The 20,699-nt window shown below is 52.9% G+C and overlaps 1 protein-coding gene across 1 annotated transcript; it reads right to left on the bottom strand.

Annotated features, from left to right (window-relative positions):
- Nucleotides 1–638: 638 nt before the first annotated feature.
- LOC101920455 (olfactory receptor 52B2-like) lies at nt 639–2,517 on the bottom strand. The gene has a single exon (XM_005230790.3). It carries the CDS (start codon nt 2,457–2,459, stop codon nt 1,485–1,487), a length of 975 nt encoding a protein of 324 aa, XP_005230847.1. The 5' UTR covers nt 2,460–2,517; the 3' UTR covers nt 639–1,484.
- Nucleotides 2,518–20,699: the final 18,182 nt, after the last annotated feature.

Below are 20,699 nucleotides of genomic sequence, written 5' to 3'. Positions count from 1 at the left end.
TTAAACTATAAGAGGGGAGATTTGGACTAGGTACCAGAAGGAAACCCTTCCCCGTGAGGGCGGCGAGGCGCTGGCCCAGGCTGCCCAGAGCAGCTGTGGGTGCCCCATCCCTGGCAGGGCTCAAGGCCAGGCTGGAGGGGGCTGGGAGCAGCCTGGGCTGGGGGGAGGGGGCCCTGCCCCTGGCGGGGGGTGGGACTGGCTGGTCTTGAAGGTCCCTTCCAGCCCAAACCATTCTGTGATTCTCCCCATGGGTCTCTATGTACACCGGGGACACCAGCAGCACTGGTGCTCACTGGGCTGAGATGAGAATCTCCTTTCTTTCTGACCTTGCCACTCATGAGATTCACTGAAGCAGAGAGAGCACACGAGTTTACTCTGACAGTCTGTATTGCTGTCTTTACTGAGGAAGGGAGAGGTGAGGAAAAGGGCTCTCCTTGCTAGTCAGATTGACAAGAAGTTAAACTCAGACTGTTCACAGATGTACAGAACTGTCCTTGCTGCTCCTCCAGCAATATCTAATGCTCACTCTTCATGTTTGCACTGCTTTTCACAACTGTCTAAGACAGGTTGCCACTGACTTCAGGTAGATTAAGGTATTATTGATACAACTGATACACACACCAATGAGAGGAACACGAAAAAGTTCAACAAAACTGTTTTGGTGTTGAAGGATTAATCAAATGAACTGCAACAAAGTGATGGGCAATCAGCCAGCCGTATGGTCAGACAAGGATTTTGAGGTGCAATGTACTTCATGCTGAGCACTGCTTAGCAGTGCAGTGTTCTTGCAAAGACAGAAAATATCCCTATGGGATGCGTAGGATGTAGGAGACCGTTGTCCCTTTGCACTCCATTCTAGAGGCTTGAATTCTGTTTTGGACAGCAGGGTTTAAGGGATATGTTTCCCTTAAACACAAGACAATAAAACCTTTCCCATAGGCCATGCTCACACTTGGCTCTTAGCATGTAAGCACCTTCAGCAGCAAGAGGTGCCAGAGTCCCTCAGCAACGCAAGCTGTACCCTTGAAGACAGAAGGACAGACCATTATCTGTGCCATGGTAAACAGCACTTTCCCCACCCAGCTATGGTTCATATACCCAGCTCTGGTCTGATGACCAACAAGGCATTCATGGTCTAGGCACTGAGATAACAGGTGAGGGAACAAACAGAAACAAAGTTGTAGGACAGCAAACAAAATCAGCAGCAGTAGGTGATGGCAAAACAGGAGATGTAAGAGACTTGATACTCCTCAGCAGAACTCTGCCCAGTCTCTAATGGACCATTCAGGGGAAGCATCTCTAGGAGAAACCAGTAGCAATGAAGGAGCTGATGACTCAAGCCCATGTTTCCAGAAATCCCACCACTCTCAGCTTCTCTTGAACTTCTTGGGCAAATCTGTTCCTCCAGGGTGAGAACAGCATGCTGTGGCACTCGGTGCTGCTTTCCAGACCCTGTCCCACATCCCCCTTCCCTCCAGCAGCACTCAGCACCTGCTCACTGAGCCAGGGCAGGGGCACTCCCCCACGGGGCACAAGAGGCGGATGACGCGCTCCCGGATCTGCCTTGTCCTCACCCCATACACGATGGGGTTGAGCATCGGCGGGACCACAACATAGAGGTTGGCCAGGAGGATGTGAATGTGACTTGGGATGTGGTGCCCAAACCGATGTGTGAGAAAGGAGAAAAAGGCAGGCACATAGAACATGAGGATCACACAGAGGTGGGAGCCACAGGTGCTCAGGGTTTTGAGACGAGCCTCTGGGGACGGGAGCCGAAAGACTGTCCTGAGGATCAGAGCATAAGAGACAGCGATGAGCACAACATCCAGGCCAGAGGAGAGAAGAGCCGTTGTCAGCCCATACCAGACGTTGGCTTTTATGTCAGCACAGGCCAGGCGGGCAATGCCCATGTGCTCACAGTAGGTGTGGGGCATGATGTTGTGTCCACAGTATGGCAGCCGCTTGAGGAGGAAGATGGGTGGGAACATGATGCAGAATCCTCGGACAACAGCAGTCACGGCTATTTTCCCAATCACTGAGGGGGTTAAGATTGAAGAGTACCGCAGCGGGTCGCAGACAGCTACGTACCGGTCAAACGCCATTGCCAGCAGAACGGACGATTCCACGATGAAGCTGAAATGGGTGAAGAACATCTGTGTAATGCAGGCATCAAAGGAAATTTCCCTGGCACTGAACCAGAAGATCGCCAGCATTTTGGGCACTGTTGTGGTTGAAAGCATGAGGTCAGCAACAGCCAGCATAGCGAGGAAGAGGTACATGGGTTCGTGGAAGCTCCTGTCCGTGATTATTACAAAGAGAAGGACAGAGTTGCCAAACACTGCAGTGATGTACATCAGACAAAAGGGGACAGAGATCCAGATGTGGGACTCCTCCATACCCGGGATGCCCGTTAGGACGAAGGTGATGGGATCAAAGCTGCTTTCGTTGAGTTCATACATGGTGTTTCAGTGCTCAGTGTCAGCCTGACTCTGCTCTGTGCAAGAAAGAGAAGGGATAAAAGGCCTGGAGAGCCTGGTGTTAGCCCACGACCACCTACAAATCTGTACAAATCAGTGCCTACAATGTCCTATTTGCAACTGCCTTCCAACCCCAGACATTTCTGAAGGCCAAGGGGTTGACTGGCTCTGTTTTGCTGAATAGGAACCTATTCACCCTTTCCTATCAACCCTAGAAACTGTGTCTGTAAGAAAAACATCTTCTCTGTACCTCCATTTGCACCACAAAACAGACTGGGTCTTTTTCTATCTCTGTTTTATCCAATGTGGCAAAAAGTCTGGTAAAAAGTCGTAATTACTTGCCTTGTTGCTGTCGGTGGGCTCTCTAGCTGTGTGCACCTGGAAAGGTGGGTGTCTTTGTCAGGATTCTGTGTTTCTTCAGGGAGGTGAAATAATACACATCACTCTTCCAATCAGTGACCAATTCATTTCTGAGAGCTGCTTGTACAAACTATTAAGATAGGAATAAAAACTGTACCAGTACCAACACTACTAGATGTCATGTATGGGGCTGACATTCAACTACCAGCTCTGAAGGTTGTGACTACTCCTGCAACTTCTGCCAGACACACTACTCCCCATGTTTCCATCTGTATAAACATGTTCAGCTGCTTGCACACACCACAAAGTGCTTTTTGTGCCTCTCCCCCATCCCACAGGGGGATCAAACACCAAGGGAGAACAGGGAGAACTAGGCTGGACGTTCAGCCTATACCCAGGTTTTCTGAATGACCTGGAGCAACATTCTTACCTGGCAGATTCCCTGCCTTTTCCTCCATTCCTTTTCCTCTTCTTTGTAAAGAGGGGAAAATACGTGGTGAGCTGAACAGCATGATCTTTGGACAAAGAAATCCTGGCCCAAGATGCAAGGCAACAAGCGCTACCAGGGCAGCCAAGCCATAGTAATGCTCTGGAGAGATACCCTGAGTGCAGATTTCTGCACAGATTGATGCTCAGCCAACACGGGACCTCTGAGCAGTTTCCCAGTTCCCTAAGTGCCAGGGTAGCCTGAGCTGGGAGCACTGTCCCATGAAGGGCTGATCAGCCTGAGGGTATTTTTGCAGATTTGAATAACGCAAACAAGCCCAGCCTGCAGAGTGCTCTTTGCCATGAGAAGGGCTTTGAGGAAGAGGAAGGCTGCAGAACTGCTGGGTTTATGTGCTTCTCCCCATTTTACCCCTGTTAGTAGCCCCACCCCATCCCCCATGTATCATACACCAGGAAAAGCCTAGGCCACGGCTGGGATGCAGGAAAATTAGTCTGATTTGGACCAAAGCTAAACTTTTGTTCTTCACACCTGCTTGCACCTCTTTTATTTTCATTGCAGATGGCAGAAGTCTAAGCCCAAGGCTTGTTTTCATTTCTAAGCGTTTCCATTAAAAAGGATTCTTGTCCTCTGTGAACCGAAAGTCCACTGAAAACATCAATCAGTATAGAAAAGAGCTTCATCTCATCACAAATATTTATCCAATTGCCTCTTCCACTTTTAAAACCACGTAATTCAACAGAGGCAAATAAAGCTAGGCTATATCTATAATTGTAAATTAAATCAGCCTGGGAACATTCCCAGGCACCAATGCCAGCCGATGCCTGATTGCATATGGTTTACAAAGCAGTTCAGCAAGACTTTACACCTCCAGTTCTTAGTGATATGGAAATACAATTTTCTCACATGCTGCTTCACTTCCTTTCATTCTTTTCAAAGAAGCAAGCATTGCCCCAAACACCAGTGTTCAACATAAAATGACTCACCAAGGGCCAGCCCCAAAGAGGAATGAGGAATGAGGAATCAGCCCTGCTCAGCGCCGAGCTGCAGGGGAGTGCAAATCCCTGTCTGTGCTGCCAAGGGCTGATGATATTAATCCTTCCCTCTCCTGAATCTCAGAAGGAACATCAGCCCGTTGACTTGTGGAAGTTTACACTGCTAGTGCATTAAAGATTAACAGCAGTTAACACTCCCAAGTGAGTCAAGATATTTCCTGCTTTTCCATCATTTGCATTGCAAGTGTTTTCACTCGGCACCGGCCACAGCTCCTGACTGCAGTGAGGACTGCAGCAGGAGACCGGCACAGCACCCTGCCCAAGCTGCGTCCCCAGGCTCCAGAGGAGCATCTCTGATGTTCAGCAGTGTTTTATCCCCCACAGGGTGAAAATTGCCTTGTTATACTAGTGAAACCTCCCAAAACAGCCTCCCTGTTTTGGCCCTGCTGCCCAGTGCCTCTGTGGGAGGGGTTCCTCTGCCAGCCCGTCTCCAGCCCATGTCAATGATCTACAAGTACCGAAGCCTATGAGTGGCTGCGAGCACAAAGCTGCCTTGGTTCTTGCAAAACAGAGAAGGCTGCAGAGATTTCTACCCAGACCAAGCTGCTAGTCTGAACTGGCATCAACTGGAAAAACAGAAACACCACAATTGCATAATTTATAACATACTGTTATTGCAAAACAAAGTACATGATGGCAGCAAAAACCCCCACACCAATCTAAAACAATAGCTCTGTCTGTTCAAAGGATGCAAAAAATTAATTAAAAGATGATCTGAAAATATTTTGCCTACAACCAACATGTTGAAGATCCATTAACGCAGCAGAAAAAAGTGCCTGAATACATAGGACTGTATGAATTAAAAAAAAAAATTTCCATCCCAGGACCAAATCAAAATGATTGAAAGTAAATGTGATTTTTGTTTTAATGAAAGAAAGGGTATTTATGCACTTTTCTGCGTCCAGGCACAGTTTCTTTTGCAAAGTCTGCTTCTGTAGAATGCAAGTTTCAAATATCAAATATTTACTTTTCTGCTGTCTACAATTAATCATAATGATGATGAAATGCTGTTTGAAATTACTTTTGGATAATAGAAACAATGCTGTGACTGTATTTAGTAACATTGTAGGACTGAAAGTACTTGAGTTTCATTGTATTGCATTAAAAGCTGCACAAACCCATGTGCTCAGAAAATGGCCATGTAGAGAGAAATTGGGCAAAACATCCCATAAACCACATTCACCTGGGAACTCTGACATTTTCACAGTGTATGGTTGGATTCGATGATCTCAATGGTCTTTCCCACCCTAAATGATTCTGTGATTTTATGAAATCTATAACTTGGCCTGCAGTGAATTGTTCATCATCCAGTGATTTCTTGTTTTGATTCAGTGCTGTAGTGCCTCAGGTTCAGAAATAACATGTAACCAAGGCAGGCAGACAGAAAACAGATGCCTGCCTGGGTTTTTAGCAGTCATATGGAAGTGTGGATCATTTCCCTCCACCATATTGCCCTGCCCACCATGTGCTGAGCCCTTGCTGCTGGAGCACCAGGTTTTATCTACCTGGAAAATACCCAGTGAGTTTTGGGGGATGCTGCTTGTGCCATTACTGACAGTCATCACGCTCGGTCCTGCCCAGGTCTCCGTTCGTGTATTTGCTCAGGAGGGTAGATTTGCTTCTGAAATATCACAGTAATTCCCAATTTAACATCTCCTGCCAGAGAGAGGGCAGATCCCTGCAGTGCCTGCTGGGATGGGCAGGGGGGGCACACAAATACCCCTGGGGCTGGGGGCTGCCCATGCAGCTGGGGTGTCGATGCCAGCCCAGAGGATGGACCCCAGCGCCTCATTGGGGTTTGAGCAGTCCTTTCTGCTGCAGCAGAGTCGGGCAGGAGAAGACCTGTGGTGTAAAGGGCAGGAAGCCTGCAAGAGAGGACAAGATATCCCCAGAGAATTCAGTGTGGAGGTGCAGCGCGGAGGGACAAGCCTTGCCCAGGCAGGATTTGTGCTTCTGCTCTGCTGGGCACTCCTGTGGCAGCTCTGGCCCTCGGAGAGGGGTGCTGGAGATGAGGATGGGACATGCCTGTCCTTCCCAGAGAAGGGCAACGGAGCTGGGGGAGGGGATGGAGCACAAGTCTGATGAGGAGCAGCTGGGGAAGCTGAGGGTGTTTAACTTGGAGAAAAGGAGGCTCAGGGGAACCTTATCACTCCCTACAACTACCAGACAGGAGGCTGTAGGCAGGTGGGGGTTGGTCTCTTTTCCCAGGTAACAAGTGATACAACGAAAGGAAAGGGCCTCAGGTTGCACCAGGGGAGGTTTAGGTTGGATATTAGGAAAAATTTATTCCCCGAAGGAGCTGTCAAACATTGGAACAGGCTGCCCAGGGATGTGGTTGAGTCACCATCCCTGGAGGCATTTAAAAGATGTGTAGATGTGGTGCTTAGGGACATGGTTTAGTGGTGGACTTGGCAGTATTAGGTGTACAGTTGAACTTGATCTTAAAGGTCTTTTCCAACCTAAATGATTCTATGATCCTGGGAGCAGGAAGCACCATTCCTGGCAGAGGCTGACCTGGGCTTTCCCTGTACATGAATGCTGGTGTTCTGCCGTATGATGGGCCACAGTGCAAGGCATTTGAGAGCATCACAAGGACACTCAGTTTCTGTGGGAATGGTCCAACACTCCTGAATATCTCAGTGTTCGCAGGACCTGGGACAAATCTTGAGAAGGGCTTGTGCAGGAGAAACCCCGCCTGTTTTCCATCAGACAGTCAATAATCATTCTCCCATCAGACAACACCTTGTGTCTTGGCACCTTGCAGGTGCCAGAGATCTTTCCAACCCATGTGTCAAGTTCATCTTATCAGTGTACAGCTTTTAATTTCCTTTGTGTTTCTCTGCCTGTGGATTCTAGGGAACAAAGCTGTCCCAAAGCCTTTCAGACTGAGGAAAAGCTGTTCCACTTCTCAGCTGTTGGAAATGGGGAGGAATTTGGATTTGATAGATTTCACATCAGAGAGTATTTTTAAGAAAAGGTGGGGTACCTTCTTTATACCATCTTTATACTGCAATTATTTGTTTTCCAGAAAGGAGGAGACATGATAACAGCCCGCAAATATGTGACAGATAACTGTGAACAGGCAGGGGTGCTACCATCCCTGGGGCAAACCAGAAACAAAGAACAGTCTTCATTGCTGGGATCAGACACTGGGAACACACTAGGAAGTTAAATCAGAGGTGAACAACTTCCAGAGGGACCAGACTATGCCTTTCTGGGGATCTAAAATTAGGTTAGGCAAACGCTGATCAGGAACATCATAAAAACATGTAGATGCAGTGCTTAGAGGCATGGTTTAGTGGTGGAGTTGGCAGTGCTGGGTCAGTGGTTGGACTTGATCATCTCAAATGTCTTTTCCAATCTAAATGATTCTGTGATTTCATGATAAAACTAAAAGTGGGGACAAGCACAGGTTGGAGGTCTCCACCTTGGAAACTTGTATTTTGGCTGCCAAGCAAGCCAGGCATGGGAAGGGCAGAGATGTAAGTTCTCCGTCCAAGCCCCTTGCCATATTTCTTCATCAATATTGTCCAGTTCTGTCGTGGCACTTGCACGACACTGCCTGATGAACTGACTCACCAAAAGCACGCAAGTGACCTTTGAGGTAGCACCACGACAACACAGGCTGCAGGGTCCAAGACTCAAAGAGCATCACCTTGGACAACAGAGCCTTTCCCCCACCTACAGCGATGACAGCAACAGTGTAAACATCTGGGAAACAGCAGCAGAAAGCACCAGCACAACACCAAAACTGGACAGAGTCCAGCATGATCCCTAGGAACCAGCTGGGCTTCCAACAGCACATTGGAGACCGGTGGAAGCAGGGGCTGACACCCCAAGTGGAGCATCCCACATTGGTCGCTTGAAAGCCACAAGCTATGCATGGCAGGGGTCTGGGGTGACACAGCCATTGCCCCCATGCACCTGGCTGCAGGGGCTCCAGGCCTGTCAGGGGCTGCAGCAGGGCAGGTCCACCAGCATCCACACCTCCTCACAAGTGATGGAGCAGGGATGCACATCGTGTGTTTTTCTGGTTCTCCCACTGTAGTGACAGGACTGTGAGAAAGCAAACAGAAATCATTGTGACTGTCAGCCGGTAAATGCAGCAGATCCACCCAGCAAGCTGCAGACAGCATCATCTGAACCACCTCATCCCCCAACAGAGAAATGGGGCACAGTCAGGAAAGTAGCCGCTGTCTGCAGTAGGGGAAGATGAATAGCTCCTGGAAGTGCCCATTTTCCTCCACTGGTGCCTGAAATTACTACTTCAGGAAAAGATGTTTTAAGGATATTTTAAGTTAAGTGAGTTTAATCTGTCTCAAACATTCACATGCATCTATGGAAGAAGGTTGTGTTTACTTTCCAAGCTTTTCCCTAGAAAAATGACACCTGAATTATATCCTCTGTCACATATTCAAACAAACCACATTTTTAGAGACCAAAGGGTAATCTTGCCAGAAGTAAATAGGAATTATATTTATTCCAGAAACTACTGGGCAGTCAGTTATTTCAGGTCTTCAGAACGTTTTAGTAGCTGAAGTATTTCTAATCAAGCACAACAATAACCTCATTTTACAGAGTAATCTGAATACCTTTTCCCTGCCATGTAAAATTACTTCATGTGAAACACTGGAGTTTTTTGTGTTCCCACTTTTTCCTCTGAACTCTGGTATGGCAAATTATGGAACAAAGGAGTACACATCCTCTTTTCTCTCCCTTAAATTTGCTTTGTTTTGGTTTTTTTTTCCTACAATGGTGTGTTGCTAGGGTGGTGCAGGGCTGCACTGCACACGCAGCAGCAGCAGCAGGAAGGTTCTCCTCCCAGCCTTAGCGTTGCTGGCTGACCTGCTCCCTCAGCTGCGATGCTTCACTGCAGCTGGCTTCAGCCCTGATAACAATGAATCAATGGAGTTTTTCACCCAATTCTTGATAAATTGTTAAATTTCTTGCCCAGCAGGAACAACAGAGTCTACAGCAACACAAAAATTCAAAAAAAGAGCTACAAAACATAGTCGTCTCCCAGGAACTGGTTCCTGATCAAAGCCCAGTGACCTGGAGGCAAAGACGGAGAGAGTTATCCTGCACAGAAGGCACGGGAGACCAGAGGCTCTGTGGGGGGAGGCCTTGCTGTGGGTGCTGCACCCCAAACTCCTCACCCCTCTGGACTCAAGGGCGGGGGTGGGGGCAGTGTCTTCAGGAGGAGTCCTGGGCCCCAACTCACTCCCACAGCACCTGCTCTGGCATTTCTGTGTCCCTGGCAAACCAGGTTCACAGTTTATGCACTTAACCACACACATATTGGTGGTGCAAATCTGCAAGTAGGAGAAAACGTGCCTGAGGAATCCAGCTCCTGGCTCCCCATTTTTAAGCATTTCCAGAAACCTGGAGACAAAACAACCTCTTCCTTGCTCTGCACCTCTTGCTGTCACCAGACCTGTGCAGGGGTGTGAAGCACTGCCAAGCCCAGGCTTCGTTCACTGCATTGGCCAGCATCCCTCAGCAGCTCGGCTGTCAGCACGAGCTGTCTTCATCCAGCATCTGCTATGGAACACTGGAGTCTGGTCTTAGCTGGACATGGGGCCAGAGGACACCAAGACACGATGCAAAGCAAAGCAACATCTCCTCCAGCAATTCACTCTCCAAAGGCAGCTCTGGGAAACACCCAGGCAAAACAAACGCAACCGTCTCCTTCCCAACCTGCTGGTGAGCCCTGGTTGTGCCCAGGGTCCCATTCCTGTTGTGAACAAAGATCCAGGTGAGCTGTCACAGGCAGCTACAGCTCCTTATACAAGCCTGGCAGGCTCAGCCAGCATCTGCCATGGCTGTGTCGAGGGCTGTTAGCTGATGGATGCAGCTGCAGTACAGAAACCAGCTCCATTTCTACCACACCTGCTGCAGGGAATATCTTCCAGATCAATATTATTTTAGTTCACAGCCCTTTAATTCAGGATGAGCTTTGGCCACCTGCCTGACACAGCACGCTCTGAACACATTCCCAGCATGCTGAGATCTCAGCAGCAAAGCCCAGGATTTATTTTGTGGAGGCTCTGTCCTCCCCTGCCCTTGTAGGTGCTCTCTGGATGGATATGCACAGCTACAGGGTCCATGAGGCTCCAACGACCCCTGCAGCCAGTGAGGGGATAGTGGAGAGGAGCTCACAGGACCTAAGCCCATCATCCATCCCGCTGAGCATCCCCCACCCCAAGCCTGGCCAGCCTGGGGCTCAGTGCTGCTTCCCCATCAGCATTCAAGCGCCTTGGTCCTGTCCCTTTCCCCACCTCTGGTCGGTGCCTCCACAAGGTCCCAACTCTCACTGTGGGGTGGAACAGAAGGCTTTTCTGCAGGGATGCCCAGCTCTTTAGTCCCGGAGGGGATTAGACACATCTTCTTGGCCAAAATGATGCAGAAGCAGGCTATACACACCCAGTGGGAATACGGGCAAATCAAAGGGAGGGGCTGGGCAGGGGTTGGCATTGCCATCTGTGGGAAATAAAGGTCTCATCACGACTCTGAATGTGCTCTTGCTCTGCCCAAGGCGAGGGCCAGAGGTGCGCAGGCAGATGCAGCTGGGTGGCAGGGCATGGATAGCAATGTTCCTGACAGAGAAGCTAACCTGGGGGGCCCGGATCCCTCACCCACCGCAGGCCTGCACCCTCGCAAGCTGGTCTGCCAGCAGCTGCACGCCTGGTGTAGACCGTTTCTATTCAGGTCAATGGAGAAAGCTCTGTGCTTGCTTCTCGCCTTTTGGAAGTGGGTGCAGAGTAACGCTGCAGCCAGCTGGAAACCCTGCTAACTATAGTGTTCAGTGGGAACGCACTGTGAATATTTCCTGACACCCTTTACCTAAAGAGCAACATGCAGATGGTGAGATACGTGAACTGAGAGATGATGCTCCTGCCGAGTACAAAGGCTGCGATTACTGCTTCTGAGTTGCTGCTTGGTCTAGGGTGAAATCTCCCCCCATCCCTCCCAAATTTGGAGAGGGTCTGAGCAACCTTCCAGCTCATCACCTCCCCAGGCTGGTACGGCCAGAGCCAGGCTTCACCCTGCAGACGCAAAGAGGAGTGTCTGAGACTGACTAAAAGTGCGAGGATGTTGTTATCTTCCATGCCTCTCACCACTCCCCTGGCACACAGAGCTTTGCACCAGCCCAGTATGGCAAACAGCTGGTTTCAGCCTTGGGGTGAGTGACAACCCATTCAGCCTTGCAAAACACCCGTAGAAGAAGGATCTAGCAGAGCTGACATTCTCTGTGGCACTATGACAACAGAAAACAAAAGTTTTGCCTTTAAAAACCCCTTCTCTTTGGTAGGTAGGATCTTCCATGCAGGAAATGAATGCACCCTGTTCAACACCCCCGGTCTGACATGGGTTAGTGTCAGAAAAGACAACATTTGACCAGCACTCTGCAACACCCAGGGGCACTGATCTCCTGCCCCAGCCCCTCCATCCCCATCCTTCCAGGGCCCTTTTCCACGGGCCACCTCTCTCTCCTCCCCTAGAGCCAGGGAATGCCTCTCCATGGCTCCTGGGGTAAAGAAGGCAGCGGGAAAGGGAGGCCCTGGTCTTGCAGAAAGATCTAGGAACCTGGAAAGGCAATAGCTCTACAACAAAGTATCATAATGCTCACAGTAGTCATGGAAATCTTCAATGGGAGCCATGGAAAGAATTAGAAAAAATTGTTTTGTCTCTTTTCTTATGCATTGTGTATTTCAAAATGCATCGTTTTGATGATTCCACTCACTTCCCACTTCAGGAAGGAATTTGAATTATGGTGAGCAATCCAAGCTGGGTTTCTTCCAGGGTCGGAAGCAATTCCTTCTGCAGCCAGTAATGATATCCCATCCTCACTGCCCGCTCTGCCAGCACTGAGCCACCATGTCCCAGCAGAGAGCAGGAGCTGTACAGGACATGGAGGATGTGCCACTGCTACCCTGCAAACGCAGGGCTTAAACAAGGAACTCTGGCTTTCCAGGGAGCCTTCCTACTATGGGCCAGTTTCCAGCTGCCCCCTCTGTGGCCACTGCCTCCCCGCACCCAATGCCATGGACACCCCAGAGCGAGCCAGAGCAGCCCCCAGCCATGTGCCACATGCCATCCCATGCCAGCCCAGGTGCCAGGAGGCTTTGGTGGGCAGATGCCCTCTATGGGGGGTGCAGCATCCATCCTTAGGGGATGCCCCAGCATCCATCACCAGGGTTGCTGGGCTGAGCAGAGCCCCAGGAACAAGGACAAAGTCCCAGAAACAGAGGGTGTCACTAGGAGGGGCAGCATGCAGAGGTGGTCCCTGCTTTCCCAGGCAGCTGAGTCACACAACAGGGGACTTCTCAGAGGCTGCTCTGAGGTAGGGGAGTGTGCTGTTCAATGAACAACAGGCCTGAAAAGCTCATGATGGTGCTCCAGCCTGCAAGAAATAGTGAGGCATGGATGGCAGCCTTCATCTGAGAGCAGAGAAGCACTGAGCGTTCAGGAGAGTGAACTCTAGAGGTCTCTGCGCTGCAAGAAATCCTGCAGTCCTGCGGACCCGAAGCTGGGCTCTGCGGGGCTTGCAGTGGCCACACTGCTGGTAGCCCTCACCCAGGAGCCAGACCCCACGGGCACAGGGCAGCGGGTGGTGGAGGCGCCAGGATGCTCCAGCCGGGAGGAGGAGCGAGTGAGGAGAGGGAGAGAGATGTTCTGCAGCCTGGCACAGAGCAGGGATGTGGGCTCAGTCTACCGGTCTGTCATCCAGGACATGAGGGGTTGCCAGGCATGTCCTGACACGGCCCCTCACTGAGTCCTCCAACATCATAAAACCATAGAATTGCAGAACGGTTTGGGTTGGAAGGGACCTTCAAGACCACCCACTCCCACTTCCCTGACCCGGGCAGGGCCCCCTCCCCCCAGCCCAGGCTGCTCCCAGCCCCCTCCAGCCTGGCCTTGAGCCCTGCCAGGGATGGGGCACCCACAGCTGCTCTGGGCAGCCTGGGCCAGCGCCTCGCCATCCTCTCCAGATAAGTTGCATTTACACCACATCTGAAGTGAGCTCTGACTTTATCAGAGATTTAAGGAGAAGTACTCAAACACCGCCAAAGCCCTTTGGCTTCCATCCATGCTGCTTTACCATGCACTACTACTAAATGGAGTGGCTCATACGTGTGTGCGTGCGTGTATTCAACATAGAAGGCCTGCATACGGTTTAACTACAAATAGTTCAGACTGCCACCCCATGCCCCTCCCCCGGGGGACTGTCTGTGCAAAACCTGCCCATCTCTGCAGCCTCTCAGTCTGCTCCCAGGGCTGCAGCCACTCAAGGGGGGACAAAACCCGCACAGGAGCACCAGTACATCAGTGTGGTCTCCATGTAAAGGCAAAGCAGAGACACTGTGAAAAAAAGGTTTGAAAGGAGTTAAGAAAGCAGCATTGGGTCTTGTGGGAGCAGTGATGAGCACAGCTAGTTAAAGCACACTGTCACCATCTTCACTCTGCCCCATCTCAGTGCAAAGAGCAGCTGAGCTGCTCTTCACCCCAGGGACAGCAGTGACAGGAGCGAGCCTGGCAGACTGAGAGCAAGCGAGGACAGGCTGGGCTCGGCACGGTCTGTGTCCCCTGCCCCGAGCAGGGCAGCCTCACCTGCTGGCTTTCCCAGGCTGAGCTCAGCTGGCTCCTGCCACAGCCCAGGCAGTCACACTAACAGCTGCTGTACCATTGTTTCCAAGTTTTTTTTTATCATTTTCATTTATTGCACAGGCCTTTTTCCACACAGCACCTGCCACGTGCAAGGAAGCAACTTTTCTCCTCCCTCATCGGTACATCTGAGTACAGAAAACCTGACATCTGGTCTGGATTAGACTCGCCCCCCTCTGCTGTGGCTCAGCCCCATCTAAGGAGAGCTCCTCTGGGCTGATGCTCATGCTTTTGAAATCTCTCTTCCCCATGCACACGGCAAGCCAAGCGCATCCTTAACTCGGGGCTGCACTGGTAGCACAGGCAGAGGAACCTTTGCACTGATGGAGGATGCTCCCTGCATCCCATGGATGGAGCTCCTCACAGCAGCAAGGCAACCAGGCACATGCCACCAGCCAGCCCACGACACATCCCCGCTATGGTCAGGCAGCCCTGGCTGCTTGCCATGTTCAAAGAATGGGTCAGCAGGTCAGCGCAGGACCCAAAACCATTCTGGCACTGCCCACAGGGGTGCAGCTTCCCCGGTGGGCACACCAGTGCATGAGGAGGTAGGACAGGCATCTGAAGCCCTTCCCACAGCAGCTGTAGCCATGTACCTTATCCAGACTGCTGCTGGCTTGGGTCAGCTAGCCCCACCGCGGTCTTCCCACTGTCAGCATGGAGGCACTTCTGGGACCCAGGGCGGCTGCATTCGTGCAGGATAAGGCCTGCCTGGAAGCTGAACATGTGGCAGGGGAACTGGCACTCCTTGGGTGGCACAGCCAGTACAACACCAGCTCCAAGTGGCAGCAGACAGTCCTCCTGAACTGGGAACACTGGTGGGGATGCTCCTTGGTGGGGGTGTGCTGGTGGCTCTGCAGGAAGGGGTGCAAACAAAAGCCCCCTGTGCAGTCCACACAGGGAAAGGACTTGTCCACTGGCCACAGCAGGGACTGTAGGGAACCCTAATCCCAGCCCAGGGCTGCAGGGCCAGTGGAGGGGGGGTCTGGGGGGTGGGGGAGGAGTGGTAGTGTATGCTGCTGCACAGCAAGTACTGCCTTGTGCAAGCAGTTTCTGCCACAGAGGGTGCAGAGGATGAGGGTGGTGGAGCAATGGCGCTGGTGCTCTGGGGTGTGGTGACACCCAAACCTTTCCGCATAGCTGGTGCAGATGAAGGACCACTCTGCCTGCTCCCGCAGGGATGCCGCATCCCCAGACTGCAGCTCACAGTCAGTGCAAGCCAGCACCGGCACCCCAGCCCAACCCCCAGCACAGCCCTTCCCAGGGTCATCAGGGGACTCATCCTGCCCCCTCTCCAGCTGCCTCCCTCCAGCAGGTCTCACTCGGGGCCATGCCAGGCTCCATACAGGGCATCCCTGCTGCACAGCAGGCAGCAGCTCCTCCGTGCTGCCTTCTCCAGCCCCTTCTTCTCTGATAGCCCTTACGCCACAGGAGGAGAGGAAAGGCCAGATGCTGCCAGGGCGGCAGAGGAGCAGCCCCTTCTCCCTCTGGCACAGGCACTGCCCCATGAGTCTGCCTGCTCCAGGGGAGCCAGAGCAGGTCCTGCCTGGACTCACCCTGCCAACAGCAGCAGGCACCCAGCCCCAGCTCTCCTTCCCCTCCAGGAGGCTCCCAGCCTTGCAGGTCACATGCCAGACCACTGCTGAAAGCCCATATTCCCACTTATTTTGCAAAGTGGTGGCAGATCAGGCCCAGCTCTGATGCTACATCATGGCCACGTCAGAGCAGGAGAGACAGCCGGAGTTGAGGACCCCACCACCATGAGACCAGCACCAGCTTGAGAGAGCATCAAAGACACCCCAGCTGTGGTCTGGTTCACATCAGCTTTCCATGTGAACTCAGTGTCCTGCTGACACTGCGTTTGGAAATCTCCCCCAGGCAGCCCCCACCTGCATTCCCATCAGGATGCTGAAAGGAGAAACTGTAAAAACCACACTGAGATGGGGTATTGAGGCTGTGCAGAGCTCAGAAGTGAGTGGGGCAGGAGTTTTTTGTTTTCCACAGAAATGCTGTCAAAGCAGATTTCAGCAGAAATCGTCTACCGCAGCTCTCCCAAAAGTTGCCTTTGCAGATCAGCTCCTCAATTCAGCACTGGGCTTTGTTCTTTTTTTCATTTCACCTTCAAAACCAGAACACTGAACATCCCCATAAAGAGATCAGAGGCACACAGAGCTGAGCTCTCTATCAACCAGGTTGGGTTTACTTGGTTTTCTTCTGCTGCTGTTTTGCGGTGGGGGAGGGCAGGGAGGGCAGCTCACACAGCAAACAGTCTCAGGAGGATCTCTCCTGCCTCTTGCTCCAAGGCCAAGGCCAGGTTCTGCCATCCCAGTGAGCAAAATTGAAATCCTCCCTTAGTTCTTGTCCAAATGCACAATGCTTGGTTTGTGTTTGCCTTTCAGCTACAGAACCTCATTGAGCGATGGCCAGTATATATTTAAGTGTTTTCTCCCAGGAAGAAGAGCACAGTGAGCATGGGGCTGCAGAACATGATGCTCACAGTTTATAATAGCTCAGTGGCAAGCACTGCACAACCCTGAGGTCAAGAGAACAAAGATATGGACAAACAGCAGCACTGATGCTCAAGTGTTGTTATTTTTGCTCCCAGACCATCTTCCCTCTAAGAGGGTTTTACCTGCACGAGGTAGACATCACATGGCAAAGCCAGGAGATGTTGGGCTGGAGGACACGACCGCCACCAGCAAATGTTCAGCTTTATTTCCTGACCTCTCCACTCACAAAGTGCCACAACACAATTTATCACCCCCACGTACCACCAGCTGCATCAGGTATGAAAGAGCTGCTGTGTGCTGACAGCAGCTGTGCCAAAGGCTGAGGACAAGCCCTTGTTACTCATGCAGCACCTCTGAAGCATCACACAGTGACACTGTCCCCTGCCTGCATGGGCACTGGGCGAGCTTCCCTTCCTGCCATGGCTGTGTGTCCACCTCATCCTCCCCTTCTGCCATCACAGCCAGGTGTGCTCTGGGACCCTCTGCAGATAAAGGAGGTGTGAGCCGCTCTTCTCCCCACTGTCCCCACAAAGGCCCCCACAGGCGGCCTGAGCTGGCCCAGGAAGAGCAGCAGAGACCCCAGGGAGGGCTGCCTGCAAGAGACCCCTTCCCACACGCAGCACCAAGACTTGCCTTCAGTTTTCTGCACAGGTCTGATGGGTCCCACAGACCCAGCAAGGCACTGCACCATCCTCAGGCTGGTAAGGCTACAGCCCTGCCCCGCTTTCAGACCAGAGCTGACTCAGCCCAGCTGCAGGTAAAAGAGTAAAACATCCCCCGGCCCATCCGCAGCTTGCGAGGGCTGGGGCATCATTGGGAGCCCACAGGCACCAGGCAGCTCCGCGGGCTGGGACAGCTTTTCCTCCCAGTGCCGAGATGTGTGGAGCTGCTTCTGGGTGAGGAGCACCCTGCAAGCGTGGCACAGCAGCCTACCAGCACAGGCTCTGCGCCTGGAAAGGGTTTGTCCAGGGCCAGAACGGAGCCTCAGCTTCTCCCAGTCACCTGCCACAGGGTCCCGCAGGGACAAATCCTCCGCAGAGCCTGGGGGATCCACAAAGGGGGCGCATCCTCCTCCAACCTTTACCAAAATGTCCGAGTGGGAGGGTTGGTACCCTGGCAGGAGAGAGCGTGGGAGCACACCCACCCTTGCTGCCCGCAGGGCACTCGAGCAGTGAGTACTCCATGGGGTTGGTGCCGTTGCCGAGAGCAAACGTGTCCCCTGTCCCCATGCAGAAGGCAACGCTGGGAGCCCCTGGCCCGCAGCAGCTCCTTGCCCCTTGCCAGGCTCTGCAGCACAGCCAGCACTGGCCTCATGACCAAGCCCACCCTGCCCCAGCCTCCATGTCCTGGCCACGCGCTCTGCCAGCCCTGCGCCTGCAGGCACCTCTCCCCACAGCTGGGACCAATGTTTCCCTGTTGTGTAAAAACATCCCCTCCTGTGCTCTAAACCTGTGGTTGAGTGAGTTTCCTCTTACTGTCGCACTCTCTCTCACATTATCTTTGCTGATGTTCACTCCTGATTTGTCTTGCAGTTTATCACCTTCCTCCTTGTTCCGCCTACCAGGAGAGCAGCTCACCTCCTTCCTTTTCTCAGGCACCCGCCAAGCCCAATGTCTGTCCTTCCCCAGCCCAGCAACATCATCTCCTGCCTGTAGGATTTCCAGCTCTTTGCCCACTTCCATTACTCTCCTCTGCCCCCCCCCAACAGTGGGTTAGGGTTAGCTGCCCTTTGCTGTGCAGCAGCCTCTACCGCAGGGGAGAGGAGCTTCATCTCACCCCTCTGTGGGCTGAGATCGCTGTCCATCCATCGACCCTGCCAATACACATCCACCTGCAATCTACACCCCCTCCAGTTCTCAGCCCAGCTGAGCTCCCGTGTTTGTGCAGCTGACACCCTGCCCTCCACACCTGCCCGTACGTCCCGTCCCTTCCACAGTTCGTCAATATTAGTTCAAACTTGCTCACCCGCAGCCCAGGGCTCCAAGCACACACCCATCTCCATCTCCAGAGGCCAGCAATGAAACCAACGGCGAGTGGCTGTGCTCCGGCCCATGGAAGTGCAGGAGTCACTGGTAATTGTCCCCTGCATGCACCGGTCCAAACAGCTTCACTGCAGCCACCTCACAGTGCTCTCCGCAGCCTGCGTTCCACTGGCTTTGTGACTGTATGAGGAGTGATTAAAAGGTATTTGCAAATGAAACCAGTGTATGAAGCCCAACACCTATCACAACAGGAATTCAGGCTGGGTGGTTTTACTCCGCAACTGCACTAACTGCAGATCCCTCCCAGTTATTTTCTACAATCTTGAGGCAGGTTGGCTATGCTCTTATTTTTCCCTGTTTTCCCCTGCTTCTGGAAGACTGGCATACATCTTTTCCCCTTCACCATCTTCTGAACCATCTTCCCATTCCCCACCAGTCTGACAGCCCAGTGCCAACAGTCCAGAGTTTGTCAGCTACCAACGGAGCCGATCCCTGCGGCCCTGCTTATGTCCTGTCACCACATCCCAGTAGGTGGTGTCACACCTTTTTGTTCATGTGCATGAAAGATGAAGCAATACTCAGCCTCTTCTTTTCTACACTAGACCCACTTCCCTGCTCCTGGGACAGGATCAGCCAGGATCTAGAAGGGGTCACCCAGGCAGGGAAGGTGGTGATGCCTTTCCTCATACTCAGCAAGTCATGTCTTTGCCTCAGCATCCCACAAGCTCCTGCCTTATTGCAAACCGTCATCATCCCAGGAGCCCGGGTACCATCATCCAGTGGCAGAGCTGCCGGCAAGGTGCCCCCGGCCCCGGCGTCCCGCGGGTCCATGCGACATGCCCAGCTCTGGAACACAGGAAGAGACCTGGGGAGCAGGGAAGAAACGTGGTTATCACACTTCACCAGCAGCTCACTTACAGTGGCAGGAGGGTTGAACTCACACCCATGTGCATCCTAGCAGTGTTAAGAAGACTTCTCTGTTTCCTAACCAAGTAATTTTTCTGAAAGCTTTAGCAACAGGGAGGTTAATTTAGCGTCAACACCTCCGTCTGGTAAACCAGCAGCCCAATAAATAATTATTAATAACAGGTATTTGCAATCTTGTGCCCTTCACACATGCTACACCACCATCACAGGGGAAGGCACTGAATGCAGCATGACACCCAGGCCATTGCTAACGGTATGTATAGTGTCAGTGCTGTGCAGGGCAGCCAGCATGGCTTCCCCGGGGTGAGGCTGCCATTGAGCACGAAGGTCCAGAAACCCTGGTGCAGTAGCCACAGCCCAGGCTCAGGGTTGGTCCACCAGAGGAAAATCCACCGCACAGTCCTTTAGCTGGGCTCTCACACCCCAGCAGAGCCAGCATCCAGGGAAGGCACCTCAGAGCACCCCACAGCTGAGACCCCAGCCCATGCCCATGGCTCTTCTGCCGGGCACTGGACAGATACAGCACTGTGCTCCCCCCACCCAGGCTACCCGGGAGGCCTGCCAGGCCCTGCACACCCCCCCCAGCCCTGAATAGCACCTGCCCCAGCCTTGTGTTGCACGCCTGATCTGGCCCTACACAGCACCTCCCAGCCCTGGAGACCATCTTAGCCTCAAGTCCTGCACTGAACGTGCCCCCCCAGCTCTGCACTGCAATCCTGCCAGGCCCTGCAGACCCCCTCACCCAGCCCACCACAGCACTCCCCACCCCAGCATGGCAGAGCACCCCCAGCCCGGACACAGCACCCTCAGGCCTGCTCAGTCACCCCCAGGCCCTCAACCATGCAGAGCCCCCCAGCCCCACACAGCCCTCCAGCCCTGCACAGCCCCCTGAGCATGCACAGCCCCCCCAGCCATGCACAGCCCCCTCGAAGCTGCACAGCCCCTGCCAACCCTGCACAGCCGCCCCCAGCCATGCACTGCCCCCCAACCCTTCACAGCCCAGCCATGCACAGCCCCTGATCCTGCACAGCCCCTGATCCTGCACAGCCCCCCCAGCCATGCACAGCCCCTGATCCTGCACAGCCCCCTGATCCTGCACAGCCCCCCCAGCCATGCACAGCCCCTGATCCTGCACAGCCCCCTGATCCTGCACAGCCCCCCCAGCCATGCACCGCCCCTGATCCTGCACAGCCCCCCCAGCCATGCACAGCCCCTGATCCTGCACAGCCCCCCCCAGCCATGCACACACACCCCAGCCCTGCACAGCCCCCCCAGCC

This window comes from Falco peregrinus, chromosome 4 (genome assembly GCF_023634155.1).
Source record: "Falco peregrinus isolate bFalPer1 chromosome 4, bFalPer1.pri, whole genome shotgun sequence".
In the NCBI taxonomy this organism is placed as follows: domain Eukaryota; kingdom Metazoa; phylum Chordata; class Aves; order Falconiformes; family Falconidae; genus Falco; species Falco peregrinus.
Note: the sequence above shows the minus strand (reverse complement) of the source record. Positions and strands in the feature narration are given on the sequence as shown.

Coding starts and splice junctions, on each gene's coding strand:
- LOC101920455 (XM_005230790.3), bottom strand. CDS start 2,459: ATGTATGAACTCAACGAAAGCAGCTTTGATCCCATCACCTTCGTCCTA.